Below are 22790 nucleotides of genomic sequence, written 5' to 3'. Positions count from 1 at the left end.
GCCAGCGTTTCACCCGTCACAGCGACGCTTAGCACGGCTCCGTTAACTAAACTCCAGGCACCGCTTAGGTTTCACCGGTTTTCCATGGACGGCTTGTGTCTGTCCCAGGATCCAACCCAGGCCCCCATGTCGCCCGTTTTCCGCAGTGAGTTTCACAAATGGTAACTGCCAACTCTGCATAAAAATGTGGAATAAAATACTGATGTCATAGGGAAGAGGGTAGGTGTGCGGACGAGCAGGACTGAAAGGACTGGCACAGAACGTACCACCTGGTGAGGCAGGGAGCCCACCGCTCCCTTCACTGGCGGCGGTGACCCCGACGCAGCCTGGTCCCTGGCGCGTCCTGAGGCGGCCCTGCTGGCAGCGTCCAGCTGCACCTTTCTCTGGAGAGGGTTCTCAGTGCACACCCAGGCCCCCAGGCCACCCTCAGCCTGGAGCCGCCGGTGTGGACCGGCCTGGCCCCTCTGCCTCCAGCCACTGTCCTGCTCCATGGCTCGCAGGCTGCGGCTTGACCCCTTCCTCTGCCCAACGCGGCCCCTCGCCCTGGCCTTTCTCGAAGGTCGTGCCTTCACGCCCCACGGAAACCGCAGATGAGGCTGGAAATGAGAGCTCCGACCTCTAGGATACACTCCGAGCTCTGGGAGACACTCCGAGCTCTGGGACACACTCCGAGCTCTAGGAGACACTCCGACCTCTGGGAGACACTCTGAGCTCTAGGAGACACTCCGACCTCTGGGACACACTCCGAGCTCTGGGACACACTCTGACCTCTGGGACACACTCCGACCTCTGGGACAAACTCCGAGCTCTGGGATACACTCCGAGCTCTGGGATACACTCCGACCTCTAGGATAAAATCTGACCTCTAGGATAAACTCCAACCTCTAGGAAAGACTGGTTTTGCCTTTAGGAGAACGGTTGTGCCCCGTGCATGGGGGTCACTCCTCAGTCACGGGCGGGGACACCGTGTGGGGCTGAGCGGCTGCGGGGGGCCAGCTGGAGGAAGGGGCAGCGCCTCAGGCGGCCCGAGACTCGGCTCTTTGTCTTCTCTTCCAGGTGAGGTGGAGACTCGGCTCTTTGTCTTCTCTTCCAGGTGAGGTGGAGCCCCGACGACGACGGGACGCTGACCGTCTGGGCTGTTTCCACCTGCAGGCCGGGCGCTCGGCACGTTCACAGTAACACCACCACCGTCACCGTCGCTCTAAGAACTGGCATCTCCCCAAGCGGAGGCTCGGTCCCCGTTCAGCACCGACTTCCCGGCTCCCGGCCCCTTTCTAAGGGTAATGCAGGCGCCCCATCAGCGGTGCCCCTGCAGTGACCAAAGTACAGCCCCAAACGGGCCGGGCAGCGCCGCTCAGTGGTGACGCGTCCTCCAGGGGACGGGGGGCTGGTTCCTTAGGGGACGGGGGGCTGGTTCCTGGGGGACGGGGGGCTGGTTCCTCGGGGACGGGGGGCTGGTTCCTTAGGGGACGGGGGGCTGGTTCCTTAGGGGGACGGGGGGCTGGTTCCTTAGGGGACGGGGGGCTGGTTCCTTAGGGGGACGGGGGGCTGGTTCCTGGGGGACGGGGGGCTGGTTCCTTAGGGGGACGGGGGGCTGGTTCCTGGGGGACGGGGGGCTGGTTCCTGGGGGACGGGGGGCTGGTTCCTGGGGGACGGGGGGCTGGTTCCTCGGGGACGGGGGCTGGTTCCTTAGGGGATGGGGGGCTGGTTCCTTAGGGGACGGGGGGCTGGTTCCTTAGGGGGACGGGGGGCTGGTTCCTGGGGGACGGGGGGCTGGTTCCTTAGGGGGACGGGGGGCTGGTTCCTGGGGGACGGGGGGCTGGTTCCTGGGGGACGGGGGGCTGGTTCCTGGGGGACGGGGTCTGGTTCCTGGGGGTCGGGCACCTGCCCAGGTGACAAGCTCCATCCCGGGAGGGGCCCTTGGGGGGCAGCGACTGAAGTCTCTCCCGTCCTTTTTCTCCTTAAGGCCAATAAACATGCGCTTACTTATTACTTATTATTTATTATTTATTACTTATTACTTATTACTTATTATTTATTACTTATTACCTTGTTGATCGGAGAGAGGAAAGGAGAGCGACGGGAACACCCACGCCGAGCGTCACTGGGGATGGGGCCCCGCCCGGGATGAACCTGCGGGGTAGAAACACCCTGAGAGCCCGACGCGAGCCCCACCCCCGGGCCGCGACCCCGCCCCCGTGACCCCGTCCGCGCCGCGGGGGTGGCGAGAGCAGCCCGACCGCCGTGACCGCCGTGACCGCCGGGAGGTACCCGCGTGGGGCGGGCCTGGGCGGGCGGCTGCAGCCCCGGCGCGCCGGGCTGGTCACGCGGGGGGCGCGCCCCGCACTGCGCCCGGGCGCCCCCTCCCGGCGCAGCCGCGCAGACCCACTCCCCCCCGGCGTCCCACGTGGTCGCGCTCGCCGCCGCGGGGCCCGACGGGAGACGCCGGCGCGCGGCCGCCATGTTGGGCGAGACCACCCCCTCCCGACGGCGGGGGCTCCTCGCGTCCCCGCGAGCTCGGCGCCGGGCCCGGGGCGCGGTGCTGACGGCGGGGGCGCGCGCGCTCGCCCGGGGCGCCCCGCGGTAGCCCGAGGTGGGCGCCCGGCCGCCCCCGGAGCGCACCGGCCGCGCGGGCGGGAGTCGGGGCGCGGGCCCCCCCCCCGCCCGTGGGACGGCCCCGCGCACGCACGCGGCCGGCGCGGGGCGGCCTGGGAGAGTCGGAAGCGCGGCGAGCGGCAGCGGCGGGCCCATGCAGGACGCGGAGAACGTGGCGGCGCCCGAGGCGGCCGAGGAGCGGGCCGAGCCCGGGCCGCAGCAGCAGCCGGCCGCCGAGCCGCCCGGGGACGAGCCGCCGCGGGCCGCGGGGCCGGGCGCGCAGGAGGCGGCGGGCGGCGAGGCCGAGGCCGAGGCCGAGGCTGAGGAGCCCGGGCCGGGGCCTGAGGGGCCTGAGGGGCCCGCCGAGCCCCAGGCCGACGGCGAGGAGGCGGCCGGAGCGACCCCCGGCCCGTCCCCGCCGCCGCCCGAGGAGCCCCCCGCCCCGGCCGCGGACGAGGCCCCCGGGGAGCAGGCCCGGGACGCGGCGGCCGAGGCCCCGTCGGACGGGGCGGGCGCGGGGCAGGGCGGCGCCGCGGGGGACGGCGGCGCGGCCGAGAACGGCGAGGCGGACGAGCCCTCCTTCAGCGACCCCGAGGACTTCGTGGACGACGTGAGCGAGGAAGGTGAGGCGGCGGGCGCGGGAGGGCGGGCCGGGGCGTGTGTCCTCGCGCCCGCGCGGCCTCCCTCCGGGGGCGGGCTCGCTGCGGGGCCCCGGACGCCCCCGTTTCTCCGGCGAGGGGCGGGAGGGACGCAGGCCGCCTGGGGAGCCGGGCAGGCGGGGCTCCGGCCGGGGCAAAACGGGACAGGCCACGCGCGGCTCGGTCTCGAGGGCCAGCCCCCGCCAGCAGGTGCGGTGTCCGCAGGTGCGGTGTCCCAAGTGTGCCGCCGCGCGTGTCCAGGCTGGACCGGAGCCGGCGCGGACCCGGGGCCGGGGGTGCCTCGGAGCGGCAGTGACGGGCCTCTTCCCTGCAGAGCCCTCCTCGGGTGGTGCGAGGCGCGCGTGGCCAGAGCCCTGGCTGCGTGTCCCCGTGTCCCTGGAGGGCACCGCCCCTTCCTGCGGGCGGCCGGGCTCCGGGCGCGTGTAGATCACACCGGCGGCGCCCTCCCGCCGCCCGGCTCAGCCCCCGCCGCCCCTCGCCGACCTCAGGGGCAGCTCGTGGTCTTGCGGGCTCGCGTGGCTGTGGCTGCGGGAGCCCTGCAGCCTTGGAGCGGAGGGGCCGGCGCGCCCAGGCTGGAGGTTACCGCGCTGAGGCTGCTGTGCCTGGTCCCCTGAGGTCGAGGGAACCGCAGCGGACCTCGAGGAAAGAGGGAAAGGAGTCTAGGGAGCCAGCGCAGAGTTGTCAACGTCAAAAGGGGTTTCCTAGGGTTTCCTGCCGCTGTCACCTGCTGTGCCGCGCTTTATCCTGAGATAAAGACGGTCTGGGGCGAGGCGGGAGAGGCCCCGCGGCTGGGAAGCCTGGGAGGGGACGGGCTCCTTGCTCACCCAGAAGCAGCTGCTTTTTGCCCACCAGTTTTTGTCGTATTTTAAAACCTAAACGACTTTTAAGGCCTATTTTGAGCCCACCAGTATTTACTCTGTGATTGGCTTTTTCTTTTTAAAGCATTGTGTGAGCACACCTAATTCACACAAGATTTTAGCACATGAATTAATTCCAAAGTTGCGGTGTGTGACATGCAGGGGTGCTGATGTGAGCACCAGGCCGGCCAGCCAGGCTAGGTGATGGCTGGGCAGGTCTTTTGGAGTGCACACGATCACAGGTTTTTGCCAGAGCGACCTGTGAGTTGCTGGCCCTAGGAACTAGCACTGAGCGAGCCCTGTGTTCTTGAGGCCCCTTGGTTGTGGTCCATTGCTCACGTGTGTTTTGAATTTTGCCTTGTATATGGGGACCAGAGAGTGATGCCGTGGGTACCATTTCCCTGGAAAATGCAGTGTCTCGGGAGGCACCCTCTGCTAGGTGCCATGAGCTCCAGCACTGGGCTGCCGAGAGGGCATCTGCCTTGCCCCTCATGCTGAGGCTGGCACGGCTGCGTCTCCATGATGGTCGCCTGTCAGCCTCATTCTCAACTGATTCCAGTGCTTAGCCAGACGTGGTAAAAGTTTTAATTTTTTTTTTTTAATGTTTTTATTGATTTTATTTTATTGCTATTTTTTAAAATGTATCTTTATTGATTTCAGAGAGAGGAAAGGAGAGGCAGAGAGAAACATCAATGATGAGAAAGTCACTGATCGAGCCCGCAACCTGGGCATGTGCCCTGACCGGGAATCGAATCCCGATCTCCTGGATCCTAGGTTGATGCTCAACCTCTGAGCCACACTGGCTGGGCAAAAGTTTTAGCTCTTAAGTGTCTTCTTTTTTGGCTCATAAGTGGTATTTATGCTTATGTTTGCTATTTAGTTTTTTTACTGTTTTCAGTATTACAGATATTTTCCACTTCCCCGCTTTTTGCCCCCCTCCACCCTATATTTGCTCTTCAGTTTTGAGAATTGCTTCTGGAGCCAGACAGAATCCATGAGCCAAGAGGAACCAGAGGTGCAGGTGCTAACGGCAGAGGAAATATGTTTGTTTATGTGCAGTTTCTACACTTACTTCCTTGCTGTGTATGAGCAGACTTTTATAAAGAACTCTTTTCCTATAAAAAACTCTTTTCCCTTAAAGGACTTTAACATTGTGGGAAGGAGTCCACAGTGTGTACAAACACTGAACTTTTAATTATAAACCTTGTAAATTCAGATCGGGCTTAACAGGCCAGTTAATTGTATGATGAGTGAGCTTTAAAAAGAGCCCATGGATTTGACTCCAGTCCTGCAAGGAAGACGTCACCATGGTGTGACTCTCACCTGCCTCTTTCCTTTTTTCCTCTTTGGTCTCTGTCTGTTTTTTTGAAATTTAAGTGACGAGGGTTTTTTTGTTTTTTTAAAAAGGTAACGTTTTCAGTATTTATAATGGGTTGAAATTAATTAGAAATAGTTTATAACAGGGCATGCCTCTTGAAATTAAAACTCCTTTTTGAAAGACCTTTCAGTTTATTATGCAATGTTTCAAACACAAAATGGAGACAATCCATCTGAACTTTTGAGAATGAGAGGCAGCAAAGAGTATTTTCTTACGTGTTCTATTTGGCACGTAGAAATTCTTTTTTTTTTTTAAATTCTCTCCTGAGGATATGTTTTTCATCAATTCTAGAGAGAGCAAGGGGGAGAGAGAAACATCCATCAGTCGCCGCCCATATGTGTCCTACCCGGGAATCAAAGGCACCACCTTTATGGGATGACACCCAACCAACTGGGCCACACCTGCCAGGGCTGGCATTTTGAAATTCTTACAAGCATGGTACAGATGTCAGAGTGACAGTGGGATTCCAGAACCCACAGATGCATATCACAGAACACTGTTCCCCAGCTGGGGTGTGAGGTGACCTGCGTGCTCTCACTGGCCGATGGCCTGGTGCAGCCTCAGGGGTGTTGATGGCGGCTATAAAGGTATCTGTTCTCGTTCCTAACCCAGCACCTCGTCATTTCCCAGCTTCCTGGACAAGCTAACTAATTTGTACAGAATTTACACAAAAAGATAGGTTTTGCTTTATTTCATCTGATACCCTATTTCATCTGACCTCCAAATGCCCATCTCCAGTGGCTGATCAGGCATTTCTATTGGTGCTGGAGCCTTATGGCCAGGACTTCAGGCCTGGGACAGGCCTCAGGAGGGGTTGCGGGGAGGAGATAGCACTGAGGCCCTGGACAAAACCAGTCAGCCTCCAGACTGCTTCCCAGGCCTGTGTTGGTTCCTCTCGTGTTTCTTTTTCATAGCCCTTTACACCTGTCTTTCCTTCCCTCTCTCGTTCTAGCCTGTCATTTTATGGAAATGAAGCAATTCTAAGACTTGAGATTTGGGTTCTGTGATCTTAATTTTAAAAGCAGATACACGAACATAATTCATTTTGAATTTTTGCGTGTAGTTATGGAAATATAGTTAATCTATATTGCTTACTATGTTCCAAGTACTGTCCTGGTGTTTACAGCTGTGATATCTATAAAAGCCTGGGGTCGTCCAGCAGCCCTGTGAGATATTTACCCAGTCGGAGACCCACCAGTCGGCAGCTGCATCATTTACGTGCATACTCTTCTGCGCTTGTGTGTTCTCTAGTCTCCTTGTTTCAGTGTCCGTCTCAGCCCCATGTTGTCTTCAGACAGACTATTGAGTAACAAGTTGTTTTGTCTTAGACTGACTGGGAAGAAATTCCTGCTGGCCAGTTTGCAGTGGCGGTGGGTTGGGGAAGGCTTACCATGGGGAGCCTGGCCCACTCTGGGTTTTTCTGATTCCTGGTGAAAGGCCTTCCTCTTTGTTTTTGTTCTGCATCATTAAAAGTGTTTTTAAAAGTTCATTTGAAATCATCCATGATTGCCAGGAATCTGTTGACATGTCTTGACTGTGGACAGACATGAAGACTTAAATCTTCCCAGTTCTTTCATGTGTAAGTTTGGAAGCAGGCCAGGGGTATGACTTCCTTTCTTCACAGTGCAAGCATTCAGATTATTGCCTCTGCTGCTGGAAGGGTGGTCAGTGTGCTAAGCTAATGGATGAACTGTCGTTCTGTCAGTAAGTCATTGGACAAATCTCTCGCTCGGACAGAATTACTGGGAGATGTGCTCAAAGACCGGCCCCAGGAAGCGGATGGGATCGACTCGGTGATTGTGGTCGACAATGTTCCTCAGGTGGGACCTGACCGGCTGGAGAAGCTCAAGAATGTCATCCACAAGATCTTCTCCAAGTTTGGGAAAATCACAAATGACTTTTACCCGGAGGAGGATGGGAAGACGAAAGGGTGAGTGGTTCTCGTGGTGGCGCCTGTGTCTCTTGGTGTCCCCGTGGCACAGGCGTTCTCTCCCTGGCCTCTGCCGCCCCTGGGTGGGTGCTCTCCACCAGCCTGGGAAGCTCTGTGGAGCGGTCAGGTGGTCCTGGGCCGCACACAGGAGAGCGGGAGATGCGCTTCTTGATTAGGGTGCTGTAAGTTGGCTGCTAAGTGCCCCAGGAGTCAGCTTGGTGGTTAAACCTGCTGTCAGAGCAGTGCACACGCAGTGCTTTCTGGGAAAGGGACCCACAGATATGGAAGGTGGCGGAATTTCAGGAAAACTGCGTGTGGTATTTCATTGATTCTAAGATATGCTTTTCTTTGCATTTTAATACCTATGAAATGCAGATATTTTTTACAGTCTAGGTGAAAGCGTTGTCATTGCTTAATCAGCAGTTTTTCCCCCGAGTGTTACCTAAAATTGTGCCTCTTTTAAAAATGGTAGCATGAGGCATAGGCAGCCTTGCAGTTTGCTTTTGAAATTCCACCTCTGGTATTGTGTTGAGAAATGTAATTCTGGTTCCTTTATTTTAAATTCTGTGATGTATGACTGTTCCTCTGTTTCCCGACACAGTGTTGCAGTTACAAACAGGTTTCTTTTTGAACAAGTGTAGTTGTTCCCTTGCTCCAGACCTAGGGGTGGAATTTGGGGGTTGTTGCTGGGCAGTGTCAGCTCATGCCCAGGTGGTCATCAGCTTGCACTGCAGCTGCAGGAGTGAGCGTCTGTGCTGCCCCACAGGCCCTGAGACCTTCTCCACTCACATTCCACGTGAATGTCAGCCTGTGAGAGGACAGCACTGGGAAGGTGGTCACGTTCATTAATTCAGATTTTGGAAACCGCCTAGGTAGTTTTATTTCTATAAAAGTGATCAAACATAGGTAATGCTCCTAATGTTTTCTATTTGGAACTAGGAAGAAGGATACCTATTATTATGTTTTTGTTAAAATGAAACACCCTTGAGAACCTTTGTAACTTTGCCTGTAATACAACATAATGCATAATATTTATGACTTTAAGTTTTATAACAGCTTTGTGAAGTAATTGACATACAGTAAAGTTTTAAAGTGGACTGTTTCATGAGTTTTGTTGTGGACACACCCATGAAACCATTACCACGGTCAAGGTGATGGACGTTTTGATTAATGAGCTTTTCTGTGATTGTGGACTTGGAGCCTTGGAGCTTCTGTGAGGATTTTGTTCATGCTCCGGGATCTACTCTGCCCGCGATTTGACTTCCTTGGACATGGCAAGGGCATGGGTCCCATGTTTATGGTTGAGGAAGGTCTCGTGTGTATTGAGCACGACCACCCTAACCTAACATCCACAGTGTGTACATCGCCCTCTTTCTCGCTCCAGGTACATTTTCCTGGAGTACGCATCTCCTGCCCATGCCTTGGATGCTGTGAAAAGTGCCGATGGCTACAAGCTCGACAAGCAGCACACTTTCCGAGTCAACCTCTTCACCGATTTTGACAAGTGAGTCCCAACTTGGGCCGTGCGAGCCTGGACATTCACCCTGCTGAATGGCCTGGGTCCGGGGGGGGGGGGGGGGGTGCAGTGCTCCTGGCCTTCTGGGTGGTTCCATCCTCTGGTTGGACCATGCAGGATATTCCACATCCCTGGCCCTCATACTGGCCAGTAGCACCCCCTCACCACCAGCATCCCCTCGTCAGCATTACCAGTAGCAACTCGTCCTTTCCCTGCTTAGGAGGACAGGCGGGTGTAGCACAGCAGGTCCTCGAGCCTGTTATTTGGTTACCATGTTGATGAGCTGCTGTAGAAACTCAGATCAATTGTGACACTTAGCCGATGTTAGGTGGGAGTGGCTGTCCTGCCTGAGGGGGAGCCATGGGGTAGTGCCACTGTGACTGTTACTGGACTGTTTCTTTTTCTGTTCCAGGTACATGACAATCAGCGATGAGTGGGATATTCCAGAGAAACAGCCCTTCAAAGACTTGGTGCGTTGTATGGAATTGGTATCTGAGTGGTAGAAGGAAGGGCTGGCTGGCCTCTGGCTTGAAAGTGGAGAACTCCTCGAGGTTAGAGATACCAATGGAGTGTGTCAGCCTCCAAGAGCAGTAGGTACACGAATGAGTCTTCTCTGACGAAAAGTAACGAAGTCTGCTTTTGGCTCTCTCTCTAGGGGAACTTGCGTTACTGGCTTGAGGAGGCGGAGTGCCGAGATCAGTACAGTGTGATCTTTGAGAGCGGGGACCGCACCTCCATCTTCTGGAACGACGTGAAGGATCCTGTCTCCATCGAAGAGAGAGCGGTGGGTGTTTGCTGTGGGTGGGGGGACTGGGTGCAAGAGAAGGTGAGGTGTCCTGGTCTCCGGGATCCGTCTCTGAGAACAGCTGCTTCGTTCTTTCAGCTCCGAAGTAATCAGGAGATGGGAACAGGCTTCTCGTGTGTTTCGTTTGAGAGCTTGAGGGCAGATTCCTTATAGAAGGAGAAGTGTGTGTGTGGCTATGCTGTCGCATTAATGTGGGCTTGACTTTCTCCACAGCGGTGGACAGAGACATACGTGCGCTGGTCTCCTAAGGGCACCTACCTGGCGACCTTCCATCAGCGAGGCATTGCTCTCTGGGGGGGAGAGAAATTCAAACAGATTCAGAGATTCAGCCACCAGGGGGTTCAGCTCATTGACTTCTCACCTTGTGAAAGGTAAGCCCTTAAAAAACAGGTGGAATCTGTTCCCTTCAGCTCCTGCCGTCCTCCTGCAGGTAACTTTAACACCTTTTTATTTTGCAGTAGTTTCACACTTAGAAATGGCTAGAGGAGTATGGAGAACTCCCTTCTCCCGTGTGCTGTGCACCGAGCTCCCAGTTCACATGTGGTTGTGTTGCTTTCTCGTTTTCTCTCCAAACACATGGACATAGTGTTTTCATGAGCCATGTGAGAGTCGGGGGAAGGATCACGTCCCTTTTCCCCGAGTGTGCATTTCCCAGGAGTGGAAGTTCCCCTACAGCCGCGGGCAGTTGTTAACTTCAGGAGATTTAACATTGACTTGCTGTTCCAGCATAGTCACTTGGTCCAGAGATGTCCTCTGTAAAATTTTCTCCTTCAGCTCAGGATCTAGTCCAAGATCATGTATTTTACAGATAATTTTCTTGTGAATGACCGTCCCTCCTGTGTGTAATAGTCCTAGTAGCCCAGCTTGGGGGTGAGGGGGGCATGGAACACAAGGAGTTTGAAGGCCATGGCCCACAGTCATGGAGCATCTTCCTGGGTTGTGGGCTCAATCCCCCAGTAGGGAGCGTGCAGGAGGCAGTCGATGGATGTTTCTCATCGATGTTTCTCTACCTCTCCCTTCCTCTCGCTCTAAAAAAACCCAATAAAAACACATGAGAAAGAAAGAAAATTAGTAAACTGTGTCCCCCTCTGTTAGATACCTGGTGACATTCAGCCCCCTGATGGACACACAGGACGACCCTCAGGCCATCATCATCTGGGACATCCTTACTGGCCAGAAGAAGAGAGGCTTTCACTGTGAAAGCTCAGCCCACTGGCCTATTTTCAAGTAGGTGGACGGTGGGAGCCTGGCGACCTCTCGGGCCTGCTGGTGGGCAGAGCCTGGCACTGGTCTTTCTCTCTTCTCAGGTGGAGCCATGATGGTAAATTCTTTGCCAGAATGACACTCGACACCCTCAGCATCTATGAAACTCCTGTGAGTGGTTTCATTACTGCAGGATGAGCTATTGGCTGAGGGTGGGAGTTTTCCCTTGACCTGTGATGGCTGAAATAGGGGAACTGTGTGTGTAGAGTGGGGGCCGGTTTCGGTTCTCATGTCCTTGTCTGGTTGCTCTCTGCCGGCCCCTTGTTATGCTGCAGAGGGCTGGGGACAGAGGTGGCTGGGAAGTGTGAACTGTTCAGTGTTTGTCTGTTCATCCTCTGTGCTCACACTGCCCCGTCCCAGCAAGCTCACATCAGAACCTCTGGTTGCCTTTTTGTAAACAAGTTGTGTGATTGAGACATTGGCCTGATTTGAGTCCATTGCACCTGTTTCTTCTGCAGTCTATGGGTCTCCTGGACAAGAAGAGCTTGAAGATCTCTGGCATCAAGTAAGTGGCTATGCCTCCAGGCTGCTGTCACCTGCTCTCCGCGCCAAGCCCTGGGCCCCACACCATGGAGAAAGCGCTATCCTTGTTCCAGGCACCAGGCAGCCCAGGGCTGCTGCCTGTGCCACCTGGGCGTGTCCCTTCCCTGCACACGGCACCTCCTGAGGGCCACAGTGGAGCAGGGACTCCACCTAGTGACACGTCTTCTGTGTTCTCGGGTGACTGTGTAGTGGATTTGGTGGTCTCAGGCGAGTAGCAGCTCCTTTGTCAGAGTGGCCCGTTTTCTTCCTCTGAAGCCTCTGGGTGAGCCAGTGTCTCCACTGTGAAGTGCCCACTGTGCAGGGGTAGTCACGTTTCTTCTTCCTTACATTCTTGGGTAAAATTACGACTTATGTTAAAAATAAAACCAGGACTTGATTCTTATAAAGGCAGAAGTAAAGATGTTCCTCATGGCATGGGCTTACGAGTCATCCTGTCCAGCCCCCTCTCCTTCTCCAGGGTCTTCCTGCTGCTCTGCTCCACCCTTACTGGTGTGCGGTTCCCTCTCAGCATCCTAGTGGGTTCTCGGGAATCATATCATGTAGCCGGCCGGGCCCGTCAGCCTCAAAGGAATTGTACCTGCCGGCAGTGCAGGGAGTGGTCAGAAGCGGGTTTGGATCCCGGCTGAGGGGCTGTGTGGCAGCAGACGACACTGTCAGTGTCTGTCTTTCCTCCCTGGCAGAGAGTTTAGTGCCCGGGGCTGTCACAAGGGTGAAATGAGCTGAGTGGCCCCTAGAGCAGCACCCTGCAGTGAGCTCCCAACAGAGGGTCAGCTGCTGAGCCTCCGCACAGCCAGTGAGCACTGCTCTTTTTAGCGCTCAGCCAGTCCTTCTGTGACGGTTTGTTTTCTTTTTCCTGCAGAGACTTTTCCTGGTCTCCTGGTGGTAACATAATAGCCTTTTGGGTACCTGAAGACAAGGATATCCCAGCGCGGGTCACCCTGATGCAGCTCCCCAGCAGACAGGAGATCCGAGTCAGGAACCTGTTCAATGTCGTGGATTGTAAGCTGCACTGGCAGAAAAACGGAGACTACTTGTGTGTCAAAGTAGATAGGACTCCAAAAGGCACCCAGGTAAGGGGTACCCGTGGACAGAGGCGTCCTGGTACACAGCTCCAGACTGGCGTCTGTTCCTTGTGAAGGATGTTAGTGGATGTTTGGTTTGAAGTTGTAGGTTATCTTCAGATCCCTCTGATAACAGGAGTAGTTGGCTGGCACGTCATAGCCAGAGCCCTGGCCATATTCCAACTGAGGAGTGTCGTTTATCTGTAAAACTCTGAGTGGGAGAGATAGTGGCTTTCAAACTTGTGCAACGCAGTCACCACTGTCTTAATCCCAGGACATTTTCACCACCCTGGAAAGAAAGTCCACCCTGTCAGCAGTCCCCCATCCTATTCTTCCTTCCTCCTTGCTCCCAACACTCCCCTCTGCCTCCTCCCTCTCTGTCTGCATCTCCCTGTTCTGGATGGTGCAAAGGAATGGAATCAGAGTGTGTGGCTTTTCCTGTCTGGCTGCCTTTCCTGAGCCTGTCCTCAGGGCTCCCCCCACTGCGTGGTTGTCCCCACACCATGCTGAGTTGGTTGGCTGCTGATGGACATGTGGGCTGTTTCCACTTGTGACTGTTCTGGGTAGGACAGCACCGCCTTCCACACAGGTGCCGTGGAGGTGTTGATACAGGAAAGCCCACTGTTTAGAAGGACTGACTTGGGCCCTTGGTGGACCTGTAGGGCACTCATGGCAGAAACTTGCAGGCAGGCTGCAGGTCCATGATCCTTTTGCGCGTGAATGTGACCTTTAGTGCAGTTCTTTGTAGTGGAGTCAGGACCAGAGAGAGAGAGAGAGTGTGTGTGTGTGTGCGTGTGCTCCCATGCACGCGTGTGCCCAGTTCTCCCAAGGTAGTCCCATCCCTGTGTCCATTGGCACCTGAGGGTCGTGTGTCATGACGAGAGTGTCAATTAAGTATTTTTCATGTTAGGTTTTCACATTATTATCCCCCCCTTTCTTTTTTACAGGGTGTTGTCACAAATTTTGAAATTTTCCGAATGAGGGAAAAGCAGGTACCTGTCGATGTGGTGGAAATGAAAGGCAAGTTCCACTGGGGTCCTCTGTGGCTGTGTCCGTGTGTGTGGTGTCACATGTGGCCTTTGGAACTGGTGTGAGCCCCACCTGGGCAAATGCCAAGACCCAGCTCACTCTCAGAGTAATGAACGGCCTTGGGCCCCCAAGTTACAGAACAGTCTAAGTTTAGGGATTTTCTTGTCCTTTCCAACTTCAGTCTCTTAACTTTTCCAATGGCCAGGGGAAACTCCCCCCACTTTTCTCACTACTGTGACTGCTCACGGAGCGCAGGAGCAAGGATTCTCAGCCACAGGCAGCTACAGGGCCCGTCACGCACAGGTTTCCATTTGAGGGGTTTCTCTGGACCCAGGGCATGTTCACATGCTGTGTTTCTGCCTTTCAATGGCAAAGTTAGCCTGTGTCCTTTGTTTTGTTTTCTGTTTTGCTGGAGAGGAGGAGGAAGGGAGGGGAAAGCACAGGGAGAGAAGAGCATGCAGGGCCTGGCCTTCTGCCCTGGGAGGAGAGCCCTTTAAAGGCTGTGGAATTCTGTAAGTGCCACAGGAGGGTAGGAAAGGACACGTCCACAGGCCACAACGGCTCAGGCTCCTCCGCACAGCCCACTGTGGGCGGGAGTTTCCACTGGGCCAGGAGGATGGCGCACGAGCCTCGCCTTGGTCAAACGCACTGCTGTGGTCTCCATGCCGGGTGCGCCGTCATTCCTCTGCTCCTCGGTCCTTTAATGACCGTGAGACTCAGGCTCTGCTCTGACTGACGGGAGTGCTTTCTCTGTCACAGAGCCCATCATCGCCTTTGCCTGGGAGCCTAATGGGAGCAAGTTCGCAGTGCTGCACGGAGAGGCCCCTCGAATATCTGTGTCCTTCTACCACGTGAAGAGCAACGGGAAGATCGAGCTCATCAGTAGGTGGCCTTCCCTGTCTTGTTTCTCATGGGGGTGTGCTGGTCGGCACATGGGGGACCTACAAGGGCAGCTACCCAGGCCTGAGCCCACTGCTGGAATATCCATCATGGCTCACTCACATGGTTCACATGGGCGCACCACGTCCACGGAGAGCCAGGGCCTCCATGGCTCCCTCACACCTCAGTGTCTATACTAAAGTTTCTGGTTCTTTTGTTGAATGGATGAAGCTACTTTCTCTAGGCTTGGGAATAAATACCTCCTGCCCTGCCTCTGGGTGCCCTGTCCCCACCCTCGCTCTGTCCTGCCTGGGAGGGGCTGCATCCGTCCATTCCCCCTGCTGGGATTCTGGCTGACGGCTCTCATTCTATGTCCTTAGTGCTTAGCAAACAGTAGGTCCTCTGCAAACACTGGTGTTAACAATTGCTTGTTGCTTCATAGCATCTTTTCATGTGGTGACTGAGGTGGTGAGACCTCTGGCCCCACTTCAGAGGTGGGGGCCACGCTTAGGCCATGCTCACCACGCTCCAGGGACGTCACACGGGACTTCTTATCACAGAGACACTGGTTTTATGTGTGTGCCCTGGGGGCAGCTTTTTCCAAGACACTTCTGTAAAGAATTTTGTTTTTACTTCTTTAAGCTTAGAGTGTGTGGGGGAGAATCAATGGGCCGTCCATCACAGGACTGATGGTAGCATCAATTCCCTTTGACGTGAAAGGAAGAGGGGCGGGTATCTCAGAAGACTGTCCTCTCGCTATGACCTGGTCAGGGAGCAGATGGCAGGTGCCCAGGGAGCCTCTTCCTGTGAGCTCTGTGCCAGGCCCCATTTTTGTGAGGCTGAGTGTCAGCGTTGGGTGGTCAGGTGTTCCCACTCAGCCCCGTGGCTGTTGAGGGACACCTGCTCACACAGCTGGTCTATTTTTCCTTGATTTTGGCCTACAAACCTCACCTGCCAGGCTGAGCTCGGGTCCTGGGCAAACTGCCCACCTGGTGAGGACTCTTAGCTCCCTGGCTTCACAGGGTCCCTGCAGAAAGTGGGTAGTGAGGGTGTGTGGGGAGGTGGGGTTTGGGAGGTGTTCATGAACATGAAAGTTTTTTTAAACCCCACCTGAGGATATTTTTCCCATTGCTTTTCGGGGGGGGGGGACATTGATGTGTGAGAGAGAGAGAGACATCGATTGGTTGCCTCCTGCACACGCCCCAGCTGGGCCGGGGATGAGCCTGCAACCAAGGTATGTGCCCTTACCTGGGAATTGGACCCAGGACCCTTCATTCAGTCTGTGGGCTGATGCTCTAACCACTGACCCAAACCATCTAGGACAATGAGCATATTATTTAAAGAGATGTGGGCATCAGAAGAATGGATTTCAGGGTTTTTTTCAGGGTCCCTTATCTCTGAGAGTCCCGGCGATGGTGTTCACTGTAGTGGGATTCCATTGTCTAATGACTGTACGAGACAAGAGACCACATTGTCCAGATGGCACTGCAGCTTTAGAATACTCTGGCTTTGTGTTTGTGTTATTAAGTGTAGGTCGTAGCTTCAGGTGTGCTTCATTGGTGATCTCAGAGGTGTGGTGCATGGAGTCATGGCTAAAGCCCATTTTGCAAACTCACCCAGGGGGCATGTGCCCGTCACCAATTCCTCAGTCCTGGCTGCATACCGGCTTAGAGCCAGTACGACTTCTAACACACTTCCTTTCTTTTCAGAGATGTTCGACAAGCAGCAGGCAAACACCATCTTCTGGAGCCCCCAGGGGCAGTTTGTGGTGCTGGCTGGTCTGAGGAGGTGGGTGTCTGCTATCCGGTCTTGACCCTGACCCCAGGCCCGCCTCCTGCACTGGGTTGTGAACGGTGACTCCACTGAGTCCTGAGGAACTTGTGTGTTCTTGTCTGGAAGGGTCATCCCAGCTCCGGTCCATGGGACAGATTGCTACAGTGTCTGTGCCGTGCTTCCCGGTCTTGCGCCTAGACCAGGCAGAATAAACAGGCACTTGCCATGCTTTGATTGTGGTCCCACTGTGCACCCACGTTTTCTCTAGAAGGAAGGTTTAATCAAACCTGTCTGCACCTCGGGGGGGGGGGTCACCATGAGGGCCTAAGCACTCGTCTTCCTCACCCCTGCTTAGCTGTTCCTCCAGCAGACTGTGGGGCGACGAGAACCCTGCAGCACCCCACCCATGAATGCAGATTCCTTCCAGCTACTGTTCCCCCACTTTGTGGGAGATGCTGACTGTGGTTTTGGAGGCTCGGTACAGAATGACAGACGGCCTGTCCTGTGAAACGTGCCACAGACATATTGCGAGTCCTGCGCGTGGACACGTCATCAACCGTGTCCTTGTCTCTGCTCTTTCCATGTTAGCAGCCAGGCAGCCTCGGGACACCCTGGACCCTCTCCCCGGGGCCTCTGCAGGCGCAGGAGTGCGGGGAACTGCATGGTGTGGCTCTTGGTTAGGACGTTCTATCTGTCTCCCCAGCATGAATGGCGCCTTGGCATTTGTGGACACGTCGGACTGCACGGTCATGAACATTGCTGAGCACTACATGGCCTCCGACGTGGAGTGGGACCCCACGGGCCGTTATGTCATCACTTCTGTGTCCTGGTGGAGTCATAAGGTAGGGGGCTGAAACCAGGCGTGCGGGCAGCTGCTTTTCTGCCTTGGAGAGAGGCCTCACCGCCTCCCTCCTGGTCTCCCCGAGTGGGTTCACAGTGCTTCTGATACCACAGTTAACTGACCCTTTGGGCCCATCCTGGGCTGCCTTGGTGCAGATGCTGCTCGACTCTTGATGGGGCTGAGTCCTGGGAAATACCCTTAGTCAGAAATGCCCGCCAAATGTCATGATTCAGCCTCACCCGCCCTGCACATGCTCAGAGCACTCATGATGGTCTGTGGCTGCATGTCTCCTGTTGCCCAGCATCACTAGAGGAGAGTGCTCCTTGCACTAGTTCAGGGAAGACCCAAAGCTTGAAGCGTGGTTCCCACTGAGTGTGTTTTGCTTTCTCACCATTGTCGTCAAGGCCATCTACTTCGGAGCAGATGGCCTGAGGCAGCAGCCTTTTTCATAAGTAGATGGGCTGTTCCTGGTCTCACTGTCATGAGTGAGACCCTGTCTTAGCCTGTCGCAGCCATGTCCAGGCCACCGGCATGTGCAGTAGCCAGAGCTGCTCGGCGTGGGATTGAGTTGTGTAGCTTCCCGATCTGCGGCCTTCCCAGTGTGTCAGGTTTCATGTAGGCTGCTCACTGTGGCGTGTTGAGTACGTGTGGGGGAGCGTGTGTGTGGGGAAAGTGTATCCTGATTGCTCGTGTTCTCCCAGCACAACTACTTCTCTCAAGCAGCTCTTGGTTGGGACCATCGTTATTGGGTTGCCCGGCCTGTGAGGTTAGATTGGGGTGATTCTGCTGAGTGACGTCATGAACTTTCAGGAACGAACACACACTTGGTGCACACACTGACTAGGGTCAGTCGGCTATGCCCGCGTCTGGCCCTCAACAGGCCTTCCTTGGCACTATTAAACTGGGACGTGTTCCGAAGCGCCGTCTGTGACGGGGTTTCAGCAGAGTAAAGAAGGCCCTGCTGCCTTCTCCAAGACCATTTTGCCATTAAAAAAAGCCAAATTACTTGGTGTTTGGTGATGAGGTTTCTGTTCTGGCCCAGGTGACAGCCTGTGCTTGGTCAGCACTGTTGTAGCTGCTGTGTGTGTGGCAGGTGGGATCTCTAGTGCACAGTTTCTGTGTCGACTGTCTTCCGCCTATTGGCATAGTTCAGGGAAGGCCGAGGTCTCCAGATTATTCAGTGTCCCCAGGTGCTGCAGTGGCACGGCCGGCCCGCAGCAGGTGTGCAGTGAGATGGTGCTCAGCTGACACTGTAGATCCCAGTCCCTGGTGCCTGCTGGAGCCCGGCCTCCTCTCCCATAGGTGGACAACGCCTACTGGCTGTGGACCTTCCAGGGCCGCCTCCTGCAGAAAAACAACAAGGACCGCTTCTGCCAGCTGCTGTGGCGGCCACGGCCCCCGACACTCCTGAGCCAGGACCAGATCAAGGTTGGTCCCAACAGGTGAAGGTGACGTCAGGGGGTGATGAGCGGGGAGTAGAAAGGTGATACCTGGAGGACCCTTTGAACAGGTGCCTGAACAGTAACAACCAAGTTTTAAAGAGCAGCTTTAGGACAGTCATCAGATGTCCAGGTTGTCTCGGGTCCTGTGAGCACCACTCCGGGACGTGTGCGTGAGCTGGGCTGGGGCTGTGACAATTTCCCATGGGATTCGAAGAACCGCCTGTGGGGTTTACATGAGCAGGGGGAGCTATGCTGGGTTAGGGGTGTTAGGGCAGAGCTGAGAGGACAGGAGGGAAAGGAGAACAGTGTCGCTGCTGAGAGACCTTAGGGCAGATGTCCTGCCACGTTGAGTGCTCTGTGCTCTGGGAGGCCATGTGCCAGTCCTTGAGGGTGTTATTTCATGTGGGCAGCGTGGAAGGTTGTGTGGTAAAATCCTGAGTGATTTGTCTTTGTTGCAGCAAATTAGAAAAGACCTGAAGAAATACTCCAAGATCTTTGAACAGAAGGATCGTCTGAGCCAGTCCAAAGCCTCGAAGGTCAGCCTTGATCCTCAGGCTGGGAAATGCCACAGGTGGCCACGTCCCTTCGTGGCAGAGCAGGGCCAGCATCTGGCTGTGGGGAGGGAGGGGGTGTCCATGGAGCAGTCACTTCTCCACTGAAGGCACTCCCTGTGCCACTGCCTGTGGGTGGGCTGGCGGGGCCCGAGCCCTGTGACCCTCTTGGCAGCTGGCTCTCCAGATACAAGTTGGGAGGTGTAGGCATTTGGGGGAAGAAAACAGAACAAGCCCACCCCACCATTCCTATCCTGACAGCTCCCTTTAAAGGAAGTGTTCTCGTGTCCTCTGATGTGTCAGCTCTGACTCCCCCCTGTGCCTAGGAACTGGTGGAGAGGAGACGCACCATGATGGAGGACTTCCGCAAGTACCGGAAGATGGCCCAGGAGCTCTACATGGAGCAGAAAAACGAACGTCTGGAATTGCGAGGAGGTAACTTTATGAGCCGGAGATACACTTTTAAAGCTTGTGTTTGTAATTGCCCAGATTTCTCAGTAAACATCAGGTGTGTGTAACGGCTCTCACATCATCAAGGACTCCGTTCCGCACGACTTTCCACCCAGTAGCCTCCACAGGGCCTTGCTGGTCCGCATGCCTCCTGTGTGTGCTTGCATGTCCCCAAGGCTGAAGCCTGCGGCACCTGCACTCCTCCATGTCTGCGCCCACCGTAGCCTCTCCTTTTCCTCTTTAGGTGTGGACACTGACGAGCTGGACAGCAACGTGGATGACTGGGAGGAGGAGACCATTGAGTTTTTTGTCACAGAAGAAATTTTTCCTCTTGGAAGTCAGGAGTGACCGAGAGCACTGTGGTAAGACTTGTGACAGGAGCAGCTAACTTCCTGTTGTTGACCCACAGGTTAGGAAACGTCTTGTTTATGGTGACGCATGAAAGTCCAGTTTCACGTTCTCAAGGTTGGTAAAGTCCTCCCTGTGAGCTGTGATGGGTACCATGCAAACCCAGCAGCGGCACCCACTACTGGTCAGAGTCCTGCCAGGTGTGGTGTGGCAAGGACCTCAGACACTGCCTAGTGACGGAGAGGGACCTAGAGGTTTTGCACCTGAGGGCTGGCAGGGAGGGGGCTGAGCAGCCTTTGGGTGTCCAGGCAGTGTTGTCCCAGGGCAGGACGAGCGACTGGTTGTCCTCAGCAATGGTCCACCATTGAGGCTGCTGCTCACGGCCCAGGCGTCAGACTGAAGGGAGCTTCCAGCGCCTCCACCTGAGACTGGGTGGTTTGTGGCTGTCCCATGCTGCCCCCTGACGGGCTTGTGGTGAGAGAGAGAGTAAGCCCGTGTCCCGTTGCAGCGCCACCTTGTGCCGGAACCGGGTCATCCCTGCAGACAGCCTGCGCGGTTCTGAGTTCCCTATGCTTCCTACTCTCGACCTACTGCGCCTGGGATGCCCGTCTCCAGAGTTGTGCCTTTCACCCCTGGCGTCCGGTGGGCGGTTTTAAGGCACTGCTCTCAGTCTTCTCCTGTTTGGTTTCTACGTCACCACCAGTGTTTGTTACTGAGACTCCACCTCGGCCTCCCTGCGGGGACTCTGTCCCGTGGGCGTGGACACTGCAGGGGAGCAGTGTGCCTCCTGTGTCCCCGCCTGCGTGGCACCTCAGCCATGGGCCCGCATTCAGGTTGTGGCAGGTCTCAGTGGGCTGAACGTGGAAATAAAGCAAACCTGTACGAACCAGCTGTCTTTCCTCGTCTTTAAACGTAGGTAGCGACTGTGATCTAGTGCCTCTCCCTGCCCCCGGCAGTAAGGCCACTGCGGGGCTCGGTCCCTCGGTCACGTGCTCATGGCAGCCGTGGCAAGCAGGGACACCCCCTTGTGGTTCTGTCCTGTGTGCAGCCGAGCTCTGGGAAGTAACGCACTGTCCAGTCCAGAAACGGTGTGTTCCGGTGTTTTCCGTGCTTGTCACCTGACCTGACAGAAGACCCCGCTGACCCTCCCTGGGAGGCCTTCAGGTTTGGAGTTGTGTCGAGCTGTCACCTTAGCTGCTATTTTGTGGTCCTCTGAATACTTAACTTCCCCACTGAGAAGGGAGTGAGCACAGCGTGTGGTTCGGCCCACTTTCATTGGCTGTGGCAGCTTCTGACCGACCGGCCTTGTCTCCCGGGGCCCAGAGCTCAGTCTTTGAGCAGTGAGGCAGGGACAGGCCCTCGGAGTTCACGATGGCTGCGATGTGTACGGGCCTCTGACGTTCTGTGGTTGGAGGATCAGCTGTGTGGGCCAGAAGGCGGGACGCCTGCCCCCGTCGCTCGGCAGGTTCGTGCCGACCTCCTCGGGCTCCACAGTGACTGCTGGAGCCCGTGGCTGCCCAGCTAACTCTGGGTCCCTGAGGGACACGTTTGTATTTGTCCTTGGAGCCTTAAGTGTCCTGTGCACTGGCCGCTGGTCCTTGGCTGTCGGTGCAGGTGTCATTCCTGTTTCTCTCCTGTTCAGACTCCGTGCCGAGACTGGTGCTGCTGACTTCATGCTGGGAACAGGAAAAGGCACATGGTTCTGTCATGTTGGCAGATTTAACAGCAGGAAAAGGCACATGGTTCTGTCATGTTAACATTTAACAGCACATGGTTCTGTCATGTTAACAGATTGAACAGGAAAAGGCACACGGTTCTGTCACATTAGCAGATTTAACAGCTTTCGAAAGATGATCTTTTCACGACTTTAAACTTGCTAGTTGTAATTGTTTTACATAATTTGTAAATAAAAGACTTTATGAAACACTGTTTGCTGTAACTCTCCTCTGTGTGGAAGTGGGTTTCCCGGGGCTGCCCTGTGTGGAGAGCTCCTCACCCATCTGTGGGCATGGGGGTGAGAGGTGGGTGCAGGCCCCTGGCTGCCCGCAGAGACGTTAGGGGAACCCAGGGACCTGGGCTCTCTAGCAAGGTGCTAGTGGGTCAGAGCTGGAGCTTTGGCAGCAGGGGAGGAGGGTGCTAGAGGGACGGTGCTGTCTTCCCTCCCCTTGGTCATGCAGCGGGGAGGCCCTAGACGCTGACGTGGGCCTCCCCAACATCACTCCCCAGGACCATGGGACTACCACTGTCGTCTCTGCTGCCAGACTGCCCACCTGGAGCGCCACCGTGACCTTGAGTGGTCTTGGCCTGAGACCCACCCTTGCTGGAGGGCCCACCGCTGCGGCCCTGTGCCTGGGATTTCTGACCTGAACTTCATGGACAGGGTCTCTGAATCACACCAGGTGCGGGAGTGATTGCTGTGTTCTCACCAGCGCGGGCTCTCGCCAGGGATGCTGTGTCTGCCCGGCAGTCAGCGGCCTGACCTTAGGTGCAGGGGCGTCCCTGGAGGCAGCTGTGGAAAGTTGAGCACAGCGTTTAACCAGCACACTCAGGCCCCGGCAGACCGGGTGGGCTGGGGGCTAAGAACCAAGTCCTCGTCATCAAGCCCGAAGATCACTTCAAGGTTGCTTTAAAATTCATCTGGGAGCCGGGCCGGCGTGGCTCTGGTTGAGCATTGACCTGGGATCCTGGAGGTCGCGATTCCATTCCCAGCCAGGGCACAGGCCCGAGCTGTGGGCGTGCTCCCCAGCAGGGGGCGAGCAGGAGGCAGCCAATTGATGACTCATTGATGTTTCTATCTGTCCCTGTCCCTCCCTCTCTGTGAAATCAATAAACATTTTTAAAAAATTCCCTTGGGGTCCAGCCAGGCTTGG

General features: G+C 55.8%; 1 protein-coding gene across 1 annotated transcript; it reads left to right on the top strand.

Moving 5' to 3' along the window:
• The first annotated feature begins 2748 nt into the window (after positions 1 to 2748).
• On the top strand, positions 2749 to 20806 carry EIF3B (eukaryotic translation initiation factor 3 subunit B). Its single transcript, XM_087817035.1, has 19 exons — positions 2749 to 3218; positions 7227 to 7419; positions 8804 to 8923; positions 9348 to 9405; positions 9591 to 9719; positions 9954 to 10111; positions 10836 to 10967; positions 11048 to 11114; positions 11462 to 11508; positions 12406 to 12616; positions 13555 to 13627; positions 14396 to 14518; positions 16225 to 16303; positions 16992 to 17130; positions 18432 to 18557; positions 19030 to 19107; positions 19449 to 19557; positions 19817 to 19934; positions 20429 to 20806. Exons 1-18 carry the CDS (start codon positions 2750 to 2752, stop codon positions 19918 to 19920), a joined length of 2415 nt encoding a protein of 804 aa, XP_087673161.1. The 5' UTR covers position 2749; the 3' UTR covers positions 19921 to 19934; positions 20429 to 20806.
• Positions 20807 to 22790: the final 1984 nt, after the last annotated feature.

The sequence above is a fragment of the Miniopterus natalensis genome, chromosome 4, assembly GCF_054644295.1.
Source record: "Miniopterus natalensis isolate mMinNat1 chromosome 4, mMinNat1.hap1, whole genome shotgun sequence".
NCBI classification, from domain to species: Eukaryota; Metazoa; Chordata; class Mammalia; order Chiroptera; family Miniopteridae; genus Miniopterus; species Miniopterus natalensis.
Note: the sequence above shows the minus strand (reverse complement) of the source record. Positions and strands in the feature narration are given on the sequence as shown.

Coding starts and splice junctions, on each gene's coding strand:
- EIF3B (XM_087817035.1), top strand. CDS start 2,750: ATGCAGGACGCGGAGAACGTGGCGGCGCCCGAGGCGGCCGAGGAGCGG. Junction 3,219..7,226: donor GGACGACGTGAGCGAGGAAG/GTGAGGCGGCGG, acceptor TCGCTCGGACAG/AATTACTGGGAGATGTGCTC. Junction 11,115..11,461: donor TCAGCATCTATGAAACTCCT/GTGAGTGGTTTC, acceptor TTTCTTCTGCAG/TCTATGGGTCTCCTGGACAA.